This window comes from Diospyros lotus, chromosome 8 (assembly GCF_014633365.1).
Source record: "Diospyros lotus cultivar Yz01 chromosome 8, ASM1463336v1, whole genome shotgun sequence".
Taxonomy (NCBI): domain Eukaryota; kingdom Viridiplantae; phylum Streptophyta; class Magnoliopsida; order Ericales; family Ebenaceae; genus Diospyros; species Diospyros lotus.
The window spans coordinates 15,963,609-15,975,306 of NC_068345.1; the positions used below are offsets into that span (position 1 = coordinate 15,963,609).

The following is an 11,698-nucleotide window of genomic DNA, read 5'->3' on the forward strand; positions in this document are numbered from 1 at the left end:
TTGTCTCTCTCCTCCTAAAACTAAAGAGTTGGGGGTTATTTATAGGCATCAAGGGGACAAGGACACATGACACACGTGTGTGAAGGTACGATGCTCTTTCTCAAGAAAGTGCGATGTGTCTCCCCTGTCCACAATGTTGTCTTAGGGTTAAGCTCGGAAAGGGTCTTCAGGAGAAATCACCCCCAACCCCATGTGGGGAAGGTCCCCTAGGAAGAAGAGGGCCTGAAACAAGTAGGCCACGTTGTTGCGGGGTAATGCAAGTTGGAGACATGTTTCCTCAGGTTCCTCTCAAGAGCATGGCTCAACGAGAAGGAAACCATGACATACAGGTCCAGGAAGTTGGTCTTATATGAATGATGATTGTCAAAGGGATATGCTCTGACCTTGAGAAGGTTCTTCCAAAATGATGCTCCTTTCGGGATTGCTAATGTAATCATTGTTTCGGAATGGTTCTCCCTTGGAAGCTATGTTTTAACAAACTTGAACATTAATTCTTTATTATTGAAAATCCCTAAAATTTTCAAATATCATATCAAATAACCCTTAAAGAAATTTTGTCCTAAAAATTTTCTTAAGTTTATCTCCTCTTGTTTTCTTGTAAGAAAATTTGAGATATTACATGATAGAATGGATTATATTAAATTAGTAAAACACATAAAATTTATATATTTTAATATATTTAAATTTTGAATAAAATAATTAGTATGAAAAAATATAAGTTGTAAATAGCCAAATATTATTTTAGAATAACTTTATAAAAGAACTTAGGATGCGTTTGATTGCAAGCATGAAATTTGCATAGAAAAAAAATATTTTCTAGGCGATTAAATTGCCTAGAATTAAATTCTAGGAAAAACGTTAAGTGAAGGTGTTTGATTGGTTTAACTTTTTACCTAAAAATTGTTATATTTTTTCAACTTTTGGTGTTTGATTGCTATTATTTTTCATGAAAATAATCACATATACACATGCAGATAATCAATAAACACAAATCAATAATTAATTACATAAAATAATCAAATATATATACACAAAATATTCAAAAATCAAATATACATACACACCCAGCAAGAGGATGAAGAGTCGCCATCGCCGTTGTCACTGGCCGCCGCTGCCATTGCCGCCGTCATTGGTTGCCACTATCGTTATCACCGTTCGCCCCTCAACCACTCACCGTCGCTCACTCTGTCGCTAGCCGTCGTTTGCTCTCCCTCTCTCTCGCTCAGTCCGTCGTTGCCTCTCCCTCTCTCTCCCTATAGATCTATTTCTAAATCTTGGGGAAAGTCAAAAATCAAAACAAAAGGATGAAAGAGCGGTCGGAGTGAGAGTGCAATTGCCTAGAAAATTTATTCTCTCTCCCCCCCCCCCCCCCCCCTCCCCGAGAATTTCTTTTCCACCAAAAGTGGGAAAAGAACATCGTGTTACCACAATTTGAAAAATATTTTCATGAAAAATTTGATCAATCAAACACAACAAAAGCTAAAATTTGGATGAAAAATATGTCCAATCAAACAGGGTCTTATATAAATAAATCATGAACAACTTTATTCATAAGTTTAAACAAGTTAAAATTCAAGATCGACCCATTTATTAAATACAATTAAAAAATTAATTTAAACTTATTTATTTAATAAAATAAACAGACTTCTATACTTTAACCCATCCACAAGTGATGAAACTCATCTGTAGCCTACTCGGTAGGATCTTGCTTAAAAAATTCACCAAGCTCGCAAACCTAATAAAACAGTAACTGGCGTAGCATTTCATAATTAATCTAAATAAATATTAAAACCCACTTTAACAATTGTAGCAAAATCACAGGTCAAATATGGCCGATAACAAACAGACTTGGTCTCTGAATTGTGGGGGTGTTGAGACTGAGAACCCCTCAAGTCCAGTTTCTTCTCGCCTACCTCCGTCCATGGACACATTCACTTTCGATCTAACCGAATGAAAAGCTAAAGCTCGAAAGACATCGATCGTTTTTCATGGTCGAATTCCACTGATCTCTCTCTCTCTCTCTCTCTCTCTCTCTCTACGCCAGGGAGAGAAAGCAAGGAGAGTGGCCCAATTCCCGATCCCTATCATGCCATTGAAATCCTTCAACTCCTTCGCAGTCGCACTCATGCTCGGCTTCGCTCTCGTCATCCTCTTCTTCTCCGGCCTCCTCGAATTCCCGTCCGCTGCTTCTCCGATCCCGCCCGTCAAGCACACCGATTCTCACCCGCGATCCGTGCCGGAGCCGTTCCGGGACCTGTTGGCTGCGTTCAAGAAGTGGGACGCTCAAGTGGGTTGTTCTCGCTTCAGAGAGAAGCACAAACGGCCGCCAGAAAATGGGTCCTCTTCATCGGCGCTGCAAGAGGGCGGCGGTGAATTGGGTTGCGGCGAGCTGAAAATGAAACATGTGAGTGTTTTGGTTAAAGGGTGGACTTGGATACCCGATAATTTGGATAATTTGTATTCTTGCCGCTGTGGGTTGAGTTGTCTGTGGACCAAATCTTCGGTTCTTGCTGACAAGCCTGATGCTTTGTTGTTTGAGACCACAACACCTCCAGTTCAGGTACTATTCTGTTCGTGTTTTTGCGTATCTGGAGATTTGGAATGCCCAACTGCCGAATGTTCGGTTAGATTTCATATATGTGGAGATGGTGACTTTTAGGTTGCGGTTGGAGAGAGGGATTTGAAATTCTATCATTTGAAATGGCATCTACTTCCAAGGACCCGAATTCAAATGTTTTCAACAATTATATAACCAAACAATGGATTTGGAATTTCAAATTCCAAATGACAAATAATAGGGTCGAATAATTCTATCTAAATGCAACTTTAGATTACTTGTTATATATCTGTTTATAATGGAAATGTGATTTTAAGGATTAACTGCCACTTTTCATGCATTTGCACATTTAGATGCTACTTTTTACCTGCCATGTGTATCTATATACAGATCTGTGGTGAGAAATATTAAGAAACTGCACAAAGAGTTGGTAAACTTTATAACATGTTGAAGAAATTGACAGTTACAGCCTGGGCACCTTGTTGGATGTAAGTTGGAAAACTTTATAACATGTCAAAGAAATCGAGGACATTATAGCCTAGGCACCTTGTTGGATGCTTGTATGGATGCCTTTTCAAAAGATTCTAGATTTGTCCTCTTCAGCTTTTGTATCTACGATAGATAGTAAGAAGTATTGTAGAATAGTATGGATGTTAAGTGAAAGGCTAAAAGCTTCCAGGATCTGCAAGCATCTATATAGGTGATATTACTTAGTGGAAGAAGATATTAATTTAAACTAGAATGTTCTGCTAGGGTGCCTACAATGTACGAGCTTTAGTTTAAACTAGAATGTTCTGTCAGAGTGCCCATAATATGCCAGCTCATTGATATTACTCACGAGATCGGAGATCAAAATGATTGCAATCCTCCTTGGGAAGGTAACAGTTTACAGGAGGGTGTTTCTCGTGTAGTAACGTGTAATGTATCAAATTGAGATAATTGATAAGAACTTGCAATCTCCTCCAACTCGATCAGCTTTTGAAAAATATCTCTGGTTTCAACCAGTATATAAGGAATAGATTTAGACTGAGTTAGCTAATCAAGAGGGATGAAGGGATGATAGAGTCTCCATGCTGCAAGAAAGGCTGGAAATTGCTGGCACCTGCAGTTTCTTTGATTTGGAAAATTAAATTAATTAGGTTACTGACTTGCCCCAAGGGGAAGGTTGGACTAGATTACCAGCTTGTGGCCAAATGCTATGTTTCAATAAATCAAGTCAATTTTTCATTGGAAAGTTAGCATCCTTAGCACTCAATGTTTCAAGTAAATGTAACAGTAATTGGAATTGGTTGGACTCCATGAGAGCTATTAGATTTTCTCACAACTCTTCCAGAAAGTGGAGAAACTGCACAATGTTATGAGAAATTTAAGAAAGTAGAAGCAAGATGCTCTGCTTGTGAAGATAGATGTGCTAAATTTTAGATTTCTGTTATAATTGTGTTTTTTGTCGTGTATAAATCAAATGCCTATTTTGTTTTTATATAGAGTAAGCATTATGGTCCTCTAGTTAGCAAATGCTTTTCTATATGTCAACAAAAATAAGGCATTTGTTCTATTAAAGAAGCACTCTTGATCTCTCACCCTTCCTCTCAAGAACAAAAGATAAAATAAAAGGAATAGCAAAGACTTTTCATGTGAACAACAAATGATTGATGTTAAATTGTAATTGATTTTAGTCCTTGCAAAAATGGTGGTCCTTTTAGAAAACCTTTGAATTTACTCCCATCGGGGAAAGTATGTGAATAATTCAGAGATGATCTGAGATTTTCAAGATGCCTTTTGGTGAAAAGGAAAAAAGAGTGAGGATTAAAAAATGATATAAGATAGCTATAAGATCAGTTTTGTTGTATGTTGCATAATGTTGGACTGTAAAATACCAACATGTGCAAATTATGTGTAGCAGAAATGAGCATGTTAAGATGGATGTGTGGCCTTACAAGAAAAGATAAAATTAGAATTGAAGTTATTCGTAATAAGGTTAAAAAATGACTTCTATTAAAGATAAGATGCGCACAACACAATTAAAGTGGTTTAGTTATATGCGATGAAGATCAATAGATACTCCTATAAGAAGAGTAGATGGAATGGAGCAACTATCTAGTAAACAAGGTAGAGGACCAAGAAAAAATTTGTGAGAGACACTTAGGTACAATACGATTTATAAGGGAAGGTTTTACAGAAGTTATGACCATAGAGACGGTTGATCTAGAATCCATGCAGCCCCGCATAGTGATATAAAAGCTTGATATGTTGTTCATTGTTGTTATGATAACAAAGTAGAACATCTCAAAAAGACATATTTGCTAGTAAAAATTACAAAAAAATAAAAATAAATAAATAAAATAATAATAATAAGTCATGTATTTCTCTGGTAATAGATCTAGTCCTTGTTTATTATGTCTAGATTTTAAAAAGTGCATCTCTTGCCATCAGCCAGACACAATCGTTTTCTTGATCTGAATATATATTGATCAATATTCTAATATATATGCCTCTATATATGTACTCCTAGATTTGAAAACAAGGCGTAAACATTTATATACTAATTAATGTTAAGCCTTACATTTTTGGTGAACATGGCAAAGTTTTGTTACATCATACATATGAGGCTACTCTAAATGGTTTAGGGCTTATTTGGTTGTGCAATGAGAAGGCGGAAAGTGTTCTTTTCTCTTTTTTGGAACAAAAGCGCTTCTGTGAGTTTCTTGTGGTATTTGGCTAAATTACAAAAGTGCTTTTACTGACAGCAAAAAGCTATTTTTTTCTACTGTAAAGCAGAAGTCAAAATTTGGAGCTTTTGTTGTGAAGTGCAAGCAGAAAATAAAATTATTTTTGGACAATATTACCCCAACCAACATTTAAAATTGCAACATTGCATTTGTCAAATAATATTAACTACATGAACACTTTTATCAATACCCTTTCTAGTCATTTTTGTTGTTTTTCAATCATTGGCCAAACGCATATAATAACAATAAAAGTGTTTCTCAGATTATCAGGCCAAACACTAAACTGCTTCCTTAAAAATTATTATTATGAAAGCAATTTTTACAAAATTGATTGTAACAACAGCAAAAATTTCACAGTAATACCAAACAAGCACTTACAACAACAACAACAACATATCCAGCCTTTATCCCAAACAAGCACTTAGGCTGCTCTAAATGCCTTAACCATGGAGCAGAACTGCTTTTGTTTATTTGGCAAGGTAAAATAATTAATCAGGCTCCATCTGTACAACCCTTGTATTGGGATCCCCATTTGTCTTCACATGGCATTTCAAGTTCAGAAGCTTCTGAGGATCTAGGTGGAGAATTGTGGCTTTAACAAAATAAGTTTAAAGTTCAATTCGAGTAAATGTAGGAATGAAGCAGATGCCAGGAAATGATGAGAAATATTCTCTTTTTTATTTTCTGTGAACTATTTTTGGTGTTTCTTGAGGAATGTAGCATAAATCAGACCAAGTGTATAGTGCAAAGGTGAGCTGATTTGAAAAGTTAAGATAATTGCCAAACCCATTAGAGCAGTAAAGCCTCCAAAGTGTATGGGATATGAGTAAAGAAAGCTTTGTGAAAGTGTGCCTAAACTGCTGATTATGAGTCCCGAAAAATGGCAAGAGACTTATGGCAATTTCACCACCAAGCATCTGTAAGCAAGCACATAATTTCCATAAGGATGTGAATCTAGAAAGAGAGAACTCTTGATATAGGTGAGAAGGGGGTCTGGTTTCCATGCGAGCTTGGACCAAGTTGGTTAGGATAAGCATGGTTCTTATTGAGTGGCTATTAGATGAGATAATCAGAAATCAAGTGCATTCCTTCCACAGGTCAGTATAGCTTTTTTGACAAGTCTAAGGCCCAGAATACTTTAGTCTTTGTATGGGGCAAGAGGTGGTTATAAGGTACAATGTAGCTGACTTTTTGAAGAAAAGTTAATATTATCATTTATTGTTTCTCTCTCAATGGCTGGTAAGACGTGTACAGCATTTTCTGTAGGCAGGAAAGGTATGAGTGCCTCAGCATTCTCTGAACCATAGACACTTCAATTCACAAGTCCTTGAATCTCTTGCTCAAAGGAGAAAACCTCTATCCTCCGCCTTGGGCCTAAGATACTTGAGTTAGAACCAATGAGGTAGGTTGTTGAGGCAATCTTGTTGGAGGAGACATGGGAGCATTACAGTGGAGATGCTGCTATGAAGGTTCGGTAGGAGAATCACTGGGACGAGATAATTCAAGATGCTGGCTCCAGATGGAGCTTAGGTGGTAGGCTCTGCCTCATTGAGTTCATGTTTTTTCCTCTATGAGTATCTTGCAAATCACCTCATTAAGCTGATTAATGACTCCTTGGGCATTTAATGAGGAGACTTGGCTCTGCCATGTGGCAGGCCATATATTATGCCTGGAGAAAATTTCAATGCTGTATGGAGGTTCAGAGTGTTTGACATGTGGCAAGGTGTGATATGTGCACCTTATAGTGCTTAATTTTCCCTTCAGAATGCTTTGATTGGTTTGGATTATTCATATTCCCAAGTACATTCATTGGCTTTGCTTATTATATTCAAGATTTATTTGCAAACAAAGCAATGGAATCATCAGTGACTTATATACTGTGGGAAAAATGATTTAGATTTAGGACTTTTTAATTCAATGCCATTGTTCCTGGAGAGGTATACCATCTGTTTTCTTTGTTAAAACTGAATGCATCTGATGTCTGAAAACGTCGAAATAACCTTCTATTGCTAAACTGCTTTGCTGTTCTGCTGAATGGTGTGTTTTTTAATTCGTCGGAACATTAGTACTCATTCATTAATTTCTGTGCACTGCTATGTTTCTTGTACTTATGCCTTGGTGTTTCTTATGCTTACTAGAGAAGCAATGGCGAACCTCTTCGTGTGTACATGGATCTTGAGCCTGGCAGAAAGCGATCAGGTTTTGAAGATCTGTTTGTTAGTTATCATGCCAAGGATGATGTTCAGTCTACTTATGCCGGTGCTCTTTTCCATAACAATCGAAATTATTACTTGTCGTCCTATAAACGCAATGTAAGAATCCTGCTTTAACTCCAGCGCTGCGTGCTCCCTTTCCCCTTTTATTCCCATTGTTCATCATTTCTTCTTCCCTCAAGTGTCAGTTGATTACAACAAAAATGCTTCAGTTGAAAACTGGATTAGGCAATTGATTGTTGGGACACTTATTTCAGGATACACTTGTTTATTGGTCCTCATCTCGTTGCCTTCCTCGAAGAAACCAGATCGCGAGGAGTGTGCTCAGTTTGCTGCCTCACCACTCATTTGGAAAGTGCCTGAACAATGTAGGGGGCCGAGACGTGGCGCTTAATCTCTACCCCGAGTGCCTCAAAGATGCTAGTTCGGCCCCTAAATGGTGGGACCATTTACACTGTGCCATGTCTCACTACAAGTTCGTGCTTGCAATTGAAAACACCGCGACAGAGAGCTATGTCACAGAGAAACTATTTTACGCCCTGGATTCAGGATCGGTCCCAATCTATTTTGGTGCCCCAAATGTCTGGGACTTCGTCCCCCCACATTCGATAATAGACGGGGCGAAATTCTCGTCCATGGGGGAACTAGCTTCTTATGTGAAGGCCCTCGCGAATGATCCTGTCGCCTATGCAGAGTACCATGCATGGAGAAGATGCGGCGTGTTAGGTAACTATGGGAAAGCGCGTTCGCTGAGCCTAGACACGCTGCCATGCCGGCTGTGCGAGGCAGTGAGAAGAAGGGGCGGGAGAAAAGCAAAAGCTTTGTGAGGTTGGCCCCGTGGTCTGTCCAAATTGCTTCATATTTTTTTTTTCATCTTTTCGTATTGTTTCCACCACTTAGATGATGGAGCTGTGACGATATAGTGATTTATTAATTAAAAGACGTAGCTTGTATTTAGCGAGACCTCTTCTAGCCTCAATGTAGCAAAGGAAACAAGAAAAAGAGATTTGGTCGATGCCTATTTTCTTTCTTGCTTATGCATAGATAGGAAAAATGTTATTGGTACATCATATTTTACACTTTAGACTATACAATGTAGTAAAAATGTTTAAAATGTCCCTTATCCAAGGTGATGAGACGAGGCAACATAAGACGGTTAGTCGCATAACTAAAATATTTCTCATCTAAGACAGTGAGATGGTGCGAGATGGTGAGGTGTGAAGGGTATTTTTATTATTTATTATATATTATGTAGATCAAAGAGTACAAATAGCATGATCCATATATATATACATATTAAATGTGTTATCACTTGAGCAGAACCCACATGCTAGTTCGTTAGTAGTCGTGTTCAATTTCTTTTCACATCAACTCTCTCACTCTTTGCAAGCAAATTTTGCTTGTCTAATAATACTATCATTTTTTTTTTAATTCTACAACTCAACTTTCAAATTTGTATGAAATAGCTATCACCGGTTGTCTATTCCTTAAAAAGGTTGTTAATTACTAACATGTCATTCTTAGTTAAATAACGTGGCATTAAAACAAATGAATTAGCCAAATGGGATTGTGTGAAATGTCATTTCACTTCTCTCCAAATTTCTTATTTGCTAAGTACGATAGACCATGTTAGACATTTGAGCGATCCCAATTAAAAATTTGATATTTTTTACAAACTGTAAAGTAAATATACTTAATATTCAAAATTTTTTAATTTTTAAAACCACATCATTTAAGAGAAAAGGATAAATCAACAATTAATAGACTAATTTAACAAAAGAAAATTCATAATACAAATTGGATTTGCTTGCTATTGAGGTTAAATGGAACTAAGTACCACTAATGACATTAGGACGACATCTACAATAATGTCTAATGTGCCATCGAGTCTAAATATATAGAGTTGAGTTTAACTCTAAGAACGTTTTGACAATGAAAATTAAATACAAAACTTAAATGAAAATATCTTAATCGAGTAAAGTTCAACTATGGAAGAATTAATCAAATGAGTCAATTCATCAATTGAGTATCATGACTCTTACTCATGTAAAGTCAAAAACTAATCAAGTATATATGCATGGAAAAGTTTGATTTAACCAACTTTAAAAACATTACTCGAGTAATTAAATATTGGTAATCGAGTAACATTGAATGCTCAAAGAATTAATTGATCATATGTTTGTTTTAATTGAGTATTGTATTAAGAAGTTTTAATCAAGTAGTAAGAATGATAATTGACTAAGTGTTATATTAGTCGAGTAACCAAATGCATTAATGAAGTAATAAAACGTGCTAATTAAAATAACAAGTCTCTATATTTGTAACAGTAATTGACTAAATAAAAATGCTAATCGAGTAACTCAAATTTTTAGTCGAGTAACTCAAATTTTTAGTGAATCGAATAGCTTGAAAGCCATTCTCAAACCAAAGAGAAAAAATGGCATGCATTCATTGATTACTATAAAAGATTGTTCCTTATTTTCACATTCTTTCTATCTTTGTGTATTTGTAAGAAGCCACTCATTGTTGAGTGCTATATTGTAAGCTTCTCTGAGTGATTTATTCTTTTATCTTCTTAAGTTGTTGAGGTTTGTGTTTTAGCCATCAAAAAAGCATTTGTAAAGGTTCTAACTACTCCTTGTAAAAGCTGTGTAAAGAGGTTCTAACTTATCCCGTTAAAAGATATATTGTAAGTTGTTTGAAAAATCCATGACAATGAGTTAAGATAGGGGACCTAAGCAATGGGTCCGAATATTATAAACACAATGTGCTACATTCTTTAATTTCTTTATTTTCAGCAAAATTTTTAATTTAGGGTGAGTTTAATTCATTCTTCTGTAATGACCTGTTGTTAAGGTCGGGATTTAATTAGCAGGTTATGGTAATCATTTGCATGAGCATGTGGGTGTTTGTGTTTTGGATTTAAGGGCTAGAAGATGGTATCTGAATGCATGTGTGGTTTTGAGCTTTGGTATTCGAATAGAAGCATGAGATATCCGAATGGGTGTGCTTGCTTTGGCCTTGGTATCCGAATAAGGCTAGTAGTATTCGGATAAGCTAAACTGTTGGAGAGGTATCCAGATAGCTTGAGGCTTATTTGAATATCCTCTTGAATTATGTATGATATCCGAATATGAGGCTTGGCATTCGGATATGTTTGAAATCCTTTGTGTCATGTATTCGGATAGAGGGCTAGGTATTCGGATATGCCTTTAGTTCTTTGTCTCTAGTATTCGGATATGTGGCATTAGCATCCGGATAGGCCCTCCCATATTCAGACATCCCATCTAGCATTTGAATAAGCTTCTCTGCGTTTGACTTCCCAAGCCACTTTCTCGATCCAACTGACTTCAAGTCGGTGGTGGATGCTTCTCGATCGGTCTTTCCACGTGTCTAAACCCACTATCCTCTGCTCCTTGCCTATATAAATCGAGAGAGTGAAGAAGAGATGGGAAGTTCATGGGTTCGGATGAGAGGAAGAAGAAGAAGAGAAAGCAGGAGAAGAAGAAGAGGAAGGAGGAGGAGGGTTCGACCAAGCTTATGGGGTTCGATTTCCTCTTCATTTTAGGCAAGCTCTTACCCCTTTTTACTTCTATAACAACCGATGTTTAGCTTGTAAGAGATTCTTCCACTTCTATGTTCGGTTTATTCCCTTACTATTGAATTACTAGTAGTTGTAGTCGGGGATTCGTTAGTCTCAAATAAGCCTGTTACTTTCTAGTTTCCTCCGTCTTGGTTGAACCCTTACCCTGTTGGTGGGTCCCTTCTTGTGTGCCTTGAAGGGCTTGGTTCCCCTTCTGTTTTGTTGTTGGAATGAAGCTAGGTTGTTGTGTGGGTAGGTTCTCGTTGGAGTAGTGCAAGGATATTGTTGTGGCCGAGGGTGTAGTGCATGTAGTTTATGTAATTTCTAGTACTTTGTCATTTCAAATGCAGATAGGGGCTTAGGGATTATGCATTTGGGGGATTCTTGTGACTTGTGTGCTTGGCCATGGACATGCTAGATAGTTTTAATATCTAGGTTAGCTAGGCACGAGCATTGCATTGTATGTGATTTCCTATGTGGGCGAGCGTGGCCTGATGCATGGTTTATGAGGGCTATGTATCACGTTTATGCTCATTATGCCACTGCCTTATATATGTGCATCACATTGTTTCTAGCACTGTGTGGGTGTGATAAACATGGTAGAATCTTTATGACT

At 37.1% G+C, this 11,698-nt stretch overlaps 1 protein-coding gene across 1 annotated transcript; it reads left to right on the top strand.

Annotated features, from left to right (window-relative positions):
* The first annotated feature begins 1,818 nt into the window (after window positions 1–1,818).
* On the top strand, window positions 1,819–8,528 carry LOC127808682 (alpha-(1,4)-fucosyltransferase). The gene is made up of 3 exons (XM_052347251.1): window positions 1,819–2,560; window positions 7,425–7,598; window positions 7,757–8,528. The coding sequence occupies exons 1-3, from the start codon at window positions 2,087–2,089 to the stop codon at window positions 8,324–8,326; spliced, it is 1,218 nt and encodes a 405-aa protein (XP_052203211.1). The 5' UTR covers window positions 1,819–2,086; the 3' UTR covers window positions 8,327–8,528.
* Window positions 8,529–11,698: the final 3,170 nt, after the last annotated feature.